Here is a 14,673-nt window from a genome sequence, read left to right on the forward strand (position 1 = left end):
GGAAATTTCTCCCTGATTTCCTGGTTAACCTCTCATAATTGGTGTTCCTTTCCTTCAGAGCACTTAACTCAGTTATTTTTGTTTTTGTTTTTATTTTAGAGAAAGGGTCTTGCTCTGTTGCCTAGGCTGGAAGGCAATAGCACAATCATAGCTCACTGCAGCTTTGAACTCCTGGGCTCAAGTGATCCTCTTGGCTCAGCCTTCGGAGTAGCTGGGATTATGGTACATGCCACTATGCCTGGCTAATTTAAGTTTTTTGTAGAGACAGAGTTTTGCTATGTTGCCTAGGCTGGTTTTGAACTCCTGGCCTCAAGCAATCATCCTACCCCAGTGTTCCAAAGTGTTGGAATTACAAGTGTGAGCCACCAGGCCCAGCCTTAACTCAGTTTTTAAGAAAACATTTAGTTTAATTATTTGACTTAATTATTTTAGTTTTTTGCCCATTTCCTTCACTAGACTATGGAATTCATGAAAGCAATACCATGCCTGGTTCCACTCACCACTGTATACCCAGCAAAATGCCTGGTATATAGCAAACACTCAATACATATTTGTTGAATGCATGAATGAATATAAATGATAAGTGAAATGAGCCAGTTACAAAGTGCTATTGACCTTGATAATGTCTTCTTCCCCAACAAACTGTAAATTTTTTGAGTGCAATGATTGCATCTCTCTTGTTCTCCATTTTATCCTCAAGACCTAGGGCATGGAACTCCAAAAATATTTGCTGAATGAAGGAATGAAGAAGAACTTAAATTTTTGAGATTAAACAGGATATCAAGAGGAGAAGAGTGGGAAAGGCATTTCTAACTAAGGCAACAGCAAAAGCAGATATGGTACTGGTGTCAAAAATCTGCCAACTGAAGAACGTGATACATGAGGATGCATGGAGCACAGCTGGGAGTCAGCATGGGAAGGGCCACTTAAGTTGTATTGTTTAGGTAAGTGGTTGAGAAATGATGACTCTAAGGAAAATAAAGCAGAAGCAGCAACCTAGAAATGGGAAAAGAGTGTATATAGGTAGGCATACAGACAGTGAAAAAAGGGAACTATAAGAACATACAAAGGAATTTAAATAACAAGGTTGTCTGGAAACACATAATATAAGGTCAAACATTCCTAAATACTGTCATAAGTCCGCAGGGCATCAGAATATCACAGCATAGTAAAATTACCTGAGTCATTAAGAAAGGACTAAATTATGCTACTACTGCTGAACTACTAGTAGTAATGGCTGTAGTAGTAGCTGGTTGTAGTTACAGTATTTAGTAGGAGGAGAAATGAACATTTATTGAGTACTTACCATGTATTTTCTTATTTCATTTTCATAACTACCCTGTTAGATAGTTTCTACCCTCATTTTACACATGAGAAAACCATATTACATGGGGCTTAAGTAATTAATTCAAAATCACCCTGCTAGGAAGTGTTAACACCAGAATTAAAATGCAGACTATATGGCTCTGGATTGTACACTTTTAACCACGATGTTATACTCTGAGTAAGAAGGCAGGGAAAGATGTTAATGCATTTTAGAGAGCTTCTATGAAAAATAATTAAAGTTTGATGATTAATGAGATAAACCCTCAACTATCTACAAAACCCACCAACTTTCCCCAAGGGCTGTAGATAGCTGAGGTCATATCAGAATGAAATGAATTCACAGTGATCTCTATTACATGGCTATATCATGTCTTGGTATACACTGCACTGTCCAAAACGGTAGCCATAAGCTACATGTGGCTACTGAGCACTTTTGAAATGTGGCTAGCCTGAATTTAGATGTGCTGTAAACAGCAAATAAACACTGGACATTAAAGACTTATAACCAAATAAAAAACATTACATATCTCAATAATGTTTTATATTGATTATGTATTAAAGTAATATTTTGGATATATTAAATATATGAAGACAATCAATTTCACCTTTTTAAATTTTTAAAAATGTGATTACCAGAAAATTTAAAATTACAAATGTACCTCATACTTGCAGCTTGCATTATATTTCTTTTGGACAGTACTATTTCCACTCACTGAGCATAGCAATAATCTCCAAGGTGTATTACTTCAGCTTCTGAACTACAGTAAAACTCTTCAGGCTTTTAGTAGCTCACCTATCCGTAGCCTGATAAACAGCAATAATAGATAAGAGGCCAGTGAAGTTATGCTGAATGCCTAAGGAACAACTGAAAGGGAGAAGGCAAGGAATGGTCATTCTAGTGTATAAGAGAGCCATAACATATGACTAAAGTTTCTGCATAAAAATTGGGAATAGTCAAAAGTATCCTTGAAAATCACTTATCTATTCAGTAGAGTAAAGGTGGTTTTGCATAAAGAGCAGGTGTATACCTCCTATCTCAAGTTCACGACAGGATAAAACCTCACTAAATTTTATTTTTCAATCTTTCACAAATGGGTATTATTCTAAAAATATTGTTTTCCTCTTGAATCTGATGGTGAAATATAAATTAACGAGTGTTTTAAAAAATCTTATAGGTCAGAAAAAGACCCACAGAAATATAGTCAACTGATCTTTGACAAAGGAGCAAAGACAATTTAATGGAGGGAAAAAAAGTCTTTTCAATAAACAGTGCTGGAACAATTGGATATCCACATTAAAAAAAAATGGAATTTAGACATAGACCTTCCACCTTTCACAAAAAATTAACTCAAAATGGATTACAGACCTAAATGTAAAGCACAAAATTATAAAACTTCTGCAAGATAACATAGGAAAAATTTTAGGTGACCTTGGATTTGATGATGACTTTTTAGATATAACTCCAAAAGCACAATCCATGAAAGAAAAAAATGGATAAGCTGAAGTTCACTGACATTTAAAACTTCTTTTTAGGGCAGTGAAACCAATGTATACAATACAACCATTAGGGCTGCACAATATGAAAAGTGAACCTTAGTGTAAACTACTGACTTAACAGTAAGTATCAGTTTTAACAAATGCAGCACACTAATTCAAGATATTAGTAACAGGAGAAAATGAGGTGTAGGAAGGATATATATAGGGCTACTCTGGGCTTTCTGTGCAATTTTTCTGTAAACCCAAAACTGCTCTCAAAAAATAAAGTCTAGTAGAATTTTTTAAAGACCAGCCTGAGCAACAGGGAGACCCTGTCTCTACTAAAAACAGAAAAAATTAGCTGGCACACCTGTAGTCCCAGAGGCTGAAGCAAAAGAATCACTTAAGCCCAGAAGTTTGAGGTTGCAGTGAGCTATGATCACACCACTGCACTCTAGCTGGGTTGAGAGGAGACTCTGTCTCAAAAAAAAAAAAAAAAAAAAAACCCCGAAAGAAAGAAAGAAAACAAAGCTCAAAACAAGTAGACCAACATGAAACCAACATATCAATTGTTACAATAAATTATAAAGATCAACTTCCTATGAAAAGACAATGACTTAGATTGGTTAAAAATTCTACTGTTTGACTTATATCCAAACCCGCACCATTCCCAAACCTCACAAAATTATTGAACATATCTAAAACAAAGAGGGAAAAGTAAAAGGCTGAACAAAGAGCAAAGAAGAGCAGGAAAAAAAATCAAAGCTCATATTGTTGAAATAAAGCAAAGAAAAAAGCAAGACACATTCATAAATACAACAAATTGGACTGGTTTATATTGAAGTACAATTCACAGTAAGATGTGAAATGCATGAACCTTTATGTGCACTGAAATAGATAAAGTGGAAACTTGAAATCTCAGGAGAAGTTAACAGAAACACACAAGAAAATGGAAACTTTATTTCTCTTAATAATCCATAGTCAAAAAATATAAGATAATAGTAATATGTAATTAAGGATGTTGATTTAATAAGTATATATGGAAGTCTATAACCTACAGAGAATAATTTTTCCAGAACCCATGGAATATTTACAAAAAATTATAGTATAGTAAGCTCCTCAAACATAAATAAATCTCTTAAGCACAAATTTTATAGGCCATATTTTCTGATCAGAATTCAATAAACATGAATTAATAATAGTCTAAGTTTTAAAATTCAACCATTTAGAGATTGAAATTATTTCAATTAGTTTCTTTCAAATGTTTTCCCTAAAATCAGTACATCAAAATAAGCAGGAAATCAGCTTAAATACCATATTCCAATCTTGCTCAAGAGTTAACAGGTATAAGAGTAATGGAAGCCAAGACTTCCTGCCAAATTCTCCATTTCTTCCCTGGGGCCAAAGTCTACTATGAGAGACAGTTTTCAAGGCACAGAAACAGGAGAACAATATTCTAAATATTTTTCTTGACAACCAGGCTGAAATTAAAGGAACACTCTCACACGCATCTAGCAATTTGGCCCCCTGTGCATGAAGTGCCCTTCCACAAGGCCAACCCACTGAAAAAAATGAGAATTCCAACACTTAAGTATAAATAGGCAAAGTACAAACAGGCTAGAAAGAAAATACCTTGCACTACACTGCCCATGAGGAGGAGATCCCAGGGATTTACTTTACAGATTATATTACACCAAACAGAACTGAGAAATCCAATGACACACGAGAATTGTAAAAAAAATTTCAAAAGATCATGGCTTATTCAGATTCAATATAATTTCGTAATTTAAAATATACTTATGGAGCAACTATTTTAAAACATCAACATGCTAGATACACTCAGGAATATTAAAAAATGTAATCTCTGAACTTTAGAGGTTTAAAAACTTGTATAAGAGATGATCTCCATTTTGGGGGTTTAGAATTCTGTATGTAATGTAATTGTTCATTATATTGTTTGACTCTTCCTCATCTTTAGTATTTTTGGTCTGCTTTGCTTATCAGTTTCTGATAGGAAAGCACTCAAATTTCTTGTTTCAACTGTGCCTCATTATAATTCAATTAACTTAATATATTTTGAGGCTATGTTGTTAGATGCATACACTGTCAAGACTTATTTATCTTATTTCATTATGTAGTTTACCAAAATATCCCTATTGACATGTTTTTGCCTTAAATTCTACTGTTTGACTCAGTTCCAAACCATCCCCTAATCCACATCCCCCTTGGCCAAGAGAAGCTGAATGCCCTGGCCCACGGGAAAGAAGGCAGCATGGCTGTCTGACAGCTTTTACACAAGGAAGGAGGCAGGGAGGGAGTAACTTTCAATTTCTCTGTCATTCTATTTCAGGTGTATATCTGGTGAGCAGTATAACACTAAAAATTTGTTTTAAATAATACAATTTCATAAATTGTATCTTTAAATAGGTGAATTTGTTTGCATTTATTGAGATTAATGATATATTTGGACAAGTCAATGTCTTATTTTGTTTTATGTTTCTTGCCTCTTTTCTCTGCTTTTTATTCTTCTTTCTTATCTTTTGTTAAACTGATCAGCTTTTTATTCCTTATTTTTCCCTTCACTGTTTAGAAAGCTACAGAATTTTTCTTCTTTTATTTAAGATGAAACAAAAAAAATTATCTTAAATTTTTAATAAAATGTTTGTCTATACATTTTCCTAAATTCCACTTATTATTCATACACCTAAAGTTATTTAGTTGTTCTATCTTCTCCTTAATCTGGACACAAGTTTAGCATGATTTACTTACCCACTGAACTTTTCCCTCCCATCTTCCATGATATAGTTGTCTAAAATTTCACGTCACATTTTAAAACGCACACAAAAATTATTTTTTAAGTTTTACTTTGTCTTCAACAAAAAATGCCCTCAATAATGATCATATATTTGGGGTTTATAGCTATTTTTCCTCAGCACTTTGCAGTTATACCAATGTCCTCTGGCATCTATTGTTGCTAATGAAAAGTCTGCTGTTAGTCCAACTGTGGTTCCTTTGTAGGGAATACGTCATCTCTCTGGCAACCTTTACAACCTTTATTTCCTCTATCCCCTTGATGTTCTCCAGTTTCACTATATATATGCACACACACACACATATATATGCGTGCGTGTGTGTGTGTGTGTGTGTGTGTGTATGAATGAATTAACATTTATTTCTGCTGCTTGGCAGACAGAAAGTGCATTTTTTAAAAAGTAAATTTTTTAAACCTTTATTTTTGAAATGATCATTAGACTCTCAGGAAGTTGGGAAAATGGCAGAGTCCCCTGAATCCTTCACTCAGATTTTCCCAATGGTGATATCTCCTAATTATAGTCCAATATCAAAACCAGGGAAATTGACTCTGGTACAATACTGTTAACACGACTACAGACCTTATTCAGTTTTCACATGTATTTGTGTGTATAGTTGTATACATTTGATTGCATGTATAGATTTGTGTAACCATCACCAGGATACAAAACTATTCCATCATGACAGAGGAGTTCTTTTTCAGTTGCACCCCCTCCCTAACACTGTCCCTGTCCCCTGGCAACCATTCAACTGTTCTCCATGTCTATACTTTTGCCATTTTTAGGATGTTACACAAATGGACTCACATGATATGACACTTTTTGAGATTGGCTTTTTTCACTAAGTGAACCCATCCAAGTCATTGCATGTATCAAAAGTTTATTCCTTTTTATTGATGAGTAACATTACCTTACATGGATGTACTACAATGTTTAATCATTCACCTGTTCAAGGACATTTAGGTTGTTTCCAATATTAAGTACTACAAACAAAGCTGCTATGAACATTTGTGTACAGGTTTTTGGGTGAATGTAAGTTTTCACTGCTCTGGGATAAATGCCCAAGAGGGCAACTGCTGGACTGTATGGTAAGTGCATGTTTAGCTTTATAAGAAATTGCCAAACTATTTTCTAGAATGACTATACCGTTTTATATTACCAACAGAAATGATGCATGACCCGTTTACTTTACATCCTTGCTAGCAATTGGTGTCATCACTATTTTTTATTTTAGCCATTCTAATAGCATGTAGTTTCAATTTGCATTTTCCTAATAGCTAATGGTATTGAACATCTTTTCACGTGTTCATCTGCCATCTGTATAACCTCTTTGGTGAAATGTCTGTTTGTGCCTTTGCCCATTTTCTGATTGATTATAATTTTTTACTGCCGAGTTTTGAGAGTTTTTTATATGTTTTCTATATATAAGTCTCCAGTCAGATATGTGGTTCACAAATATTTTCCCCCAGTCTATAACCTGTCCTTTCATCTTCTTAACAAGGTGTTTTGTAGAGTAAATGCTTTTAATTTTAATAAAGTCCAATTTACCCATTTTTCCTATTACAGATCATGCTTCTAGTGTCATGTTATAAGAATTCTTTGTCCAGCTCTAGATCTTAAAGATTTTCTCCTGTTTTCTTCTAAGAGTGTTATAGTTTTACATTTGAGATTTATTTTTAATTAATATAAGGCATAAAGTTTAGGGTGAAGTTTATTTTTTTTGGCTTATGGAAGTTCAGTTGCTCCAATACCATTTGTTGAAAAGTCTATCCTTCTTCCATCTAATTTGTATGTGCTTTTAACATGATGACTCATTCATATCTGTCTTCAATGCTGGGAAATTCTCTGGCATTATCTCTTTAAATATTGCTCTTCCCGCCATTCTCTACTTCACACATGGGAGACTTTCAGTCTTTCCTCCATGTCTCTTAACTTATCTTTAATATTTTTTTTTTTTTTTTTGAGACAGAGTCTTGCTTTGTTGCCCTGGCTAGAGTGCAGTGGTGTCAGCCCAGCTCACAGCAACCTCAAACTCCTGGGCTCAAACGATCCTCCACCCTCGGCCTCCTAAGTAGCTGAGACTACAGGCACACACCACCACACCCAGCTTATTTTTTCTATTATTAGTAGAGACAGGATCTCGCTCTTGCTCAGCCTGGTCTCAAACTCCTGACCTCAAGCAGTCCTCCCTCTTTAGCCTCCCAGAGTGCTAGGATTCACAGGCATGAGCCACCATGCCCAGCCATCTTTAATTCTTTGTACCTCTTAATCTCTTTGTTCTATTAATACAGCCTCAGTTGAATTCCTCAGTGTCGACAATCTTTCAACTCATTCTCTCTTGAATTGTGTCTAGAGTTTATACCATTCTTTTTTTAACTTTAATAACTGTATTTTACGTTTCTAGTATTGTACTTTTCTAAATTCAAATCTGCCTGGTTTTATTTCATAATTTTCTAGAAGTTTACCATGAACATTATTCCTTCCTTCATCTCTGATGATCTTAAACATATTTATCTGAAATTAATTTTCAGATTGCTTTATTATATTCTCTTCCTGAATTCATCTCCTGATTATTGTCTGTCTTTCTTGGTACTAGTTATCCTCACATACTTTGAATTTTAATTTTCTAGCTCTTCTTGAATGGGAACACTTGCTTGTTCTCTATCTCTCTCCCCACTCACCGTCTAGTGCTTTTATAGATACTGCCTCAGTCTTCCACCCTCATACAAGCAGAGGCCTCGAGACCAGAACCGGGTCTTATACTGACCACCTCTCAGGGTTCTCGTCCTTTGGTAACACTAGGGATATAATAAACACAGTCATGCCATGGCCAGGTTTTGGTTGCACTGCCCTCTATTCCCTGTCACCCCAGAAATCCAACTTTTACTTTAAATGAGCCACAAACCCAGGCAGTTTTGTTCAGCTTCTTTTCATAGGGAAGATAGTCTCACCCCAGCTCCTAGTTTCTAATAGTGAGTCTTCCTCTGGTCCCCTCCCAGGCATGAAGTTCGTTTGGTCTCATACCCTCAAACAGTGTTTCTTACTCTTTTAGACATCATGACATACTTAGAAAAATAACAGTATTTGTACAGTACACAGGTAGATGGAGAGACTGTTTCCACCCCCGGGAATTACTGGGTCTGAACACCCAGGCCCTGACTAGCTACCTGAGAAAAATCAGTATTTCATACACTGGTAAACTCTTTTACAGCATGCACTAAGGAAAGGAATACCCTCAAATAATGAACTCCTAGCACATTCTGCCTGTTTCTAGTCTACTAGGATGTTGATCTTGTTATTAACGTACAAATATGTCGATAACATATTTCATTTACCATCACTATGTATTTGGAGCAGAATGTAGAATTTAAAGCATGAACTTAGAGGGCCATCGTAATCAGAGTCCATGCTTTTCCCTCTGTTTAAAACACCCTCCTCTCAATCTTTCTGCAGGACTTTTTCTTAATGCTCCCTCAGGTTTCAGTTTAAACTGAACTGAACTTAAACTCGATGTCACCTAATCGAGGGAGATTTTCACGATTCCACTCTTATCCCAAATAAGGGTTAGATCTTCTCACAGGACTTGATTTTGTATGTAATTATATTGTATCGTATTGTCAATTTACCTTACACAGTAAGGTCCCTGATGGTAGGAACTGCCTTTTTCACTTCTCTATTTCCAGATCTAACACAGTGCCTACAATAAGTATGAATTCAATAAATATTTTAATATCACCTACAACAGAGTTCCATGGTAGAGAGTACAATGTAATAGTGAAGAGCTGGAGCTCTGGATTCAGAGATTGTTGGGTTTAAATATTAATTCTACCACTTACCGTGTGATTTGAGAAAGTTACTTAGCCTAAGTTTAGTTTCCACATCTGTAAAATGTTATAGATCAACTCCTGTCTCTGTTACTTACTAGCTGTGTTACCCTGAGCAAGTTCCTCTCCTGGTGTCAGTGCTTGCACTAAACAATGTTTTAAGAACTAAATCAGACTACATATATAAAGTCACTAGTTTTGTGGCTCCTTTTCCTGTTTCCTTGTTCCTACTTCATGTTGAAAAGGAATGACATTATAGCTCAGCCTTGAGGAGCGGTGCTGACTCACCCTTTTTCTAAGCCTAGCTGGTATCTTGGGGGAAAGGCTTTCTATTGCCACCAGAGCAATAGAGATTATCTTTAACTCCACAACTTATGCAGGCAAAGTGGAGGGCAATGTCAATAAGAACTTAAAAGAATATCTTATGTGTGAATTTAATGTACCTTAAGAAAAATAAAAACAACTGACAGCTGACTGGATCATGCTATCTCTGAAAATGTGAGAGGGGGAGAGACAGTCTCAATGAGAATCCATTTTCAAAATGAAAGCATTCATTAAAATTTGCCTTATTACAAACCCTATTGCTGGGAGGAATACATAAAACTAGAAGAGGATTAAATTCTTTTGGATAAAATTCAAGTAGGAGAGAGCCAATGCAGCAAAGTACTTTAAACTTTAAGTTATAATGTAGAGGCACAGAAATTCTACTTCCATGCCCTACATTTTTAATATAATTGTTTAATGAGCAATAGAACCTAGTGACTGAGAGAAAACTTGAGCCACTGACTGATAAAGGAAACTAAAATTCAGACCGAAAGTTCTGTACGAGGCAGAAGGAAATAATGCAAAATCCTTGGCATCTAACAGGGCTGGAATCAAATTCTGACTCTGCCATTTCCCATAGGTGTAAGCTTCAGCAAGTAGCAACTCTCTGAACCTGAATTTCCTCCTCTGCAGAATGAGGATCATAGTACTCACCTCACAGGGAGCTGGGAGAATCAAATGAAATACCAGGTATGAAGTGCCCAGCCCAGTACCTGACTCATGGTAGGGACTCAACAAACATCAGTTCCCTCTCATATCCTACCATGCTGCTTTTATCAGCAGGGATCATAAAAGGGTTTGGAAATTCCTAAAACCCATTTTCTCATATCTGGATTTATAAACTTAATAAATCTATTTTTCAAGTAGATCCTCTGAGATAAGCCTGAGATACACAGGCCCAAGATCTGGTGAGCACTATGAGCTGGATCGGTGGGCAGGTGTGGTTCCCAGGCAATGCCAAGAGAGTCTGACCCAGCCTACAGTACAGCTTGGGTGGCCAGGAGACCACCAGAAACCAGAGCAGCCAAAAAGAGAAAGAATTACTTGAGCTTCGGCTCCCGTCCTTCGCTTGTATACTGCCAACAGATGAGCCCAATCAGGTCTTGCACCCTGGCACTGGCCATTGTCACCACAGTCATTGGCAGCAGTCTGTCCTGGCTTGAGTGCAGGGGGAGGTAGACATCGATCTTCTTGGTTGCTGTTGTACCTACATGACCCTGTGGACAGAGCACACGCATGAGGGTAAAGCACACAGCTGTGGTCATACAGACCCTACTGGGCCACAACCACTGCTCTCCAGGCCTGTGGCAGCACAGCCATTCTTTATCCTTTCTGCACAGACCAGCTATGAGCCTGGAATGGACCCAAAGTGGAAACACTGTCTAGTTTCAAGGGTGTTTTTTCCTTTACTTTTCATTTTCTAATGTTCTAATGGATAGAGCTCTGCCAACAGGAGGGTAAATGAGCACAACTAAGATGAACAAGTAAGAGTGGTAAGCAGAGATGATGTTTGGTGTTAGGAGACTTGCTCTGCTACTAACTCAGTGTGACCTTGGAAGAGTCACCATTAGACCTTAGCATCAGTTGCTCTCCCTGAAAACTGCCATTTCACTCCTTGAGACATTAAGATAAGTTGCCTGGGAAGTTGCCATATTCTCTAGGGAAGCATTTAGGGCCCAGCACTGGAAGCAAGTGCTTGCCTTCTCAGAGACTATCGGGCCTAATTCCAGTACGCAGTGCATCTGTTTATTTCAGTACCATACAAGTTCAAGGGCCCTTGGTCTTCCATTATTGTCCTAACCACCATCCCCACACTGCCCAATCCCTCCCACACACCCACTACTCCTCCCTCCTGAAACTTCCACTCTGCCCTCTAGAACTCCTGTGCTAATCAGCAAACATTCATTAATCTTCAGCTGCTTTTTAAAAACATTTCCTCTACCTCTCTGACGTATTTGAAACCTGCTGGTTGTTGAGGGTACTGCTTCCTCTGTTGTCCTCTTAGGACTGTTTTGTTTTGTTTCTTTTTCCCCCAAATCCTCAAGTCCAGGAAGTCAAGTAGGCATTCTTATTTCCATTAACACCTCTGAACTATTACTTTCTCTTTCTTGCAAAAACCCCTGTTCCTTTGAGACCCAAACCTTCCAACTACACCATCCTCTCGCCTCCCTTTTTGCTTCTGTTATCCAAAAACTTGCCGGTCATCCCCCTCCCTCACGGAAGCCCTGCACTCTTGGCTCGTTCTCTTCTCTCCCACCCACGTGATGTATTCACTATGCAGTATGTAGAAAAGTGTTGCACACAACTTAAGTTCAAATTGGAATATCTGATTGTCCCTCACTCCCTCCTATCCAAACTCATAATCGTAGCCCCCCTCATTTTAATAAGTGCTACCACCACTAAACAAGCTGCTTAACTCAATAATCTTGATTCCTTTTTCTCCCTCATACTGCCTATCCACTCCACTAAGAAGTTCTAATGTATCTACTTCAAAAATATATTTCAGTGGGGAAAGTACAGTTTTTTCAACAAATGATGCTGGGACAGCTGGATAGCCACATGTAAAATGATGAATTTGGACCATTACCATACCATATACAAATATTAATGCAAAATGAATCAAAGACCTAAATGTAATAGGTAAAACTATAAAATTCTTAGAAGGAAACAGGGGTAAATCTTCATGACTTTGGATTAGGCAATGAGTCCTTTAATATGACAGCAAAAGCCCAAGCAACAAGAGAAATAAATTGAACTTCATCAAAATTAAAAACTTTTGTGCCTCAAAGGATATAATCAAGAAAGTAAAAAGATAACCCACAGAATGGGAGAAAACATTGACAAATCATGTATCTGTAAGGGTCTATTATCCAGAATGCATTAAGACCTCTCACAACTCAATAAAGAGACAATCCAAATTAAAAAAAGGGCAAAGGATATTAACAGACATTTCTCCAAAGAATATATATAAATAAGAAACACATAAAAATGTCCAATATTGCTAATCATATGACAAATCACTTCACACCCTGTAGGATGGCTATAATTTAAAAATTCGGGGGGGAAGGGGAGGCAAGGGCAATATATGTAACCTAAACTTTTGTACCCCCATAATATGCTGAAATAAAAAAAATTTATTTAAAAAAAATAAAATAAAAATAAACAAAAACCCCAAAAAACCCTAAAAATAGTGCAGAAACTGGAACCCTCATACATTGCCAGTGGGAACGTAAAATGATGGAGCCATTGTGAAAAACAATTTAGCAATTTCTCAAAAATTAAACATAGAGTTACCATCTGACCCAGCAATTTCACTCCTAGGTTAATACTGAACTAAAAACATATTTTCTCATTAAAACTTGGACGTGAATGTTCATAGCAGCATTATTTATAATAGTCAAAGAATGAAAACAACCCAAATGTCCATTAACTAATGAATAGGTAAACAAATTCCATACAGTGGAATATTATTTGGCCATAAAAAGGAATGAAGTACTGATACATGTTACAACATGGATGTACTATGAAAATATTATGCTAAGAGAAAGGAGCCAGACATAAAAGGCTACTCTTGTATAAACCCATTTACATGAAATCTCCAGAACAGGCAAATCCATAGAGACAGAAAGTAGACTGATTAATGGTTGGCAGGAGATGGAGGGAGTGAGGAATTGGGAGATATGGGGTTTCTTTTGAGGATGATGGAAATGTTCTGGAATTAGTGGTAATAGTTATATAACATTGTGAATATATTAAATACTACAGGGTTGTATACTTTAAAATGGTTAAAATAGTAAATTGTATGTGAGGTGTTTTTTTTTGGTTTTTTTTTTTTTTTTTGAGACAGAGTCTCACTCTGTTGCCCAGGCTAGAGTGAGTGCCGTGGCGTCAGCCTAGCTCACAGCAACCTCAAACTCCTGAGCTCAAGGGATCCTCCTGTCTCAGCCTCCGAGTAGCTGGGACTACAGGCACGCACCACCATGCCTGGCTAATTTTTTTTCTATATATATTTTTAGCTGTCCATATAATTTCTTTCTATTTTTAGTAGAGATGGGGTCTCGCTCTTGCTCAGGCTGGTCTCGAACTCCTGAGCTCAAACGATCCGCCCACCTCGGCCTCCCAGAGTGCTAGGATTACAGGCGTGAGCCACCGCACCCGGCCTTTATGTGAGTTTTATCTCAATAAAAAAATGGAAAATATGTATATCAAACCCATCCCACTTCTCTCTGTCTCCCCTGCCACCAAAATACCATCAGGTCTTACCTATTTTTGTAATAGATTCCAAACTGACCTATTATACTCTTGCCTGCTCCAAATTATTCTCCACACAAGTTAGTTTTTTGTTTTTTTTTAAAAACTCAGATCTGATCATATTATATCCCTGTTCAAATTCTTTCAATGACTGGCTCCCATGACACTTTGAATAAAATTCAAACTGCTTGAAATGTCCAACAAAGCACTGCATGATCTAGCCCCTGTCTACTTTCTCTAACATCATCTGCCACCACTGCCCTGCCTGCTCATCAGGCTTCAGCTACACTGGCCTTTAGAAGTGTTTTGAACATATAAGCACATATGTGTGTGTATATGTGTACTTTGTTTGCATTTCCCACTTCCAAGGCCTTGGCAGGTGCTATTCACTGTATCTAGAAACGTCTTTTCATGGTCTTTGCATACCTGACTTCTCATCCTCTAATGTGTGCCCTTGGGCAGGTTACTTAATCTCTCTGTGCTTCTGTTTCCTAACATGTAAAATGACAATAATGGTAGGATCCTATCATAAGACTCTTGTGAGAATTATTACTTATTACTATCATTATGGTCTTAGCTCATATAACTCCTCCTCAGAGAAAACTTCACTGATAATGCCCCCTCACAGTTTTCTCCCACATATAGCCTGTTCGTTTCCTTCA

The 14,673-nt window shown here is 37.0% G+C and overlaps 1 protein-coding gene across 9 annotated transcripts in view; it reads right to left on the reverse strand.

Moving 5' to 3' along the window:
* MAPKAP1 (MAPK associated protein 1) overlaps window positions 1-14,673 on the reverse strand; it is a 237,538-nt gene that overhangs the window by 126,107 nt on the left and 96,758 nt on the right. For all 9 annotated transcript variants that reach the window (XM_069476792.1, XM_069476791.1, XM_069476789.1 and 6 more), the window contains one exon: window positions 10,805-10,977. In XM_069476792.1, coding sequence (XP_069332893.1) covers window positions 10,805-10,899 — 95 coding nt within the window. In that variant the 5' untranslated portion in view covers window positions 10,900-10,977. The remainder of the gene's footprint in view (window positions 1-10,804; window positions 10,978-14,673) is intronic.

This window comes from Eulemur rufifrons, chromosome 7, assembly GCF_041146395.1.
Source record: "Eulemur rufifrons isolate Redbay chromosome 7, OSU_ERuf_1, whole genome shotgun sequence".
Classification (NCBI taxonomy): domain Eukaryota; kingdom Metazoa; phylum Chordata; class Mammalia; order Primates; family Lemuridae; genus Eulemur; species Eulemur rufifrons.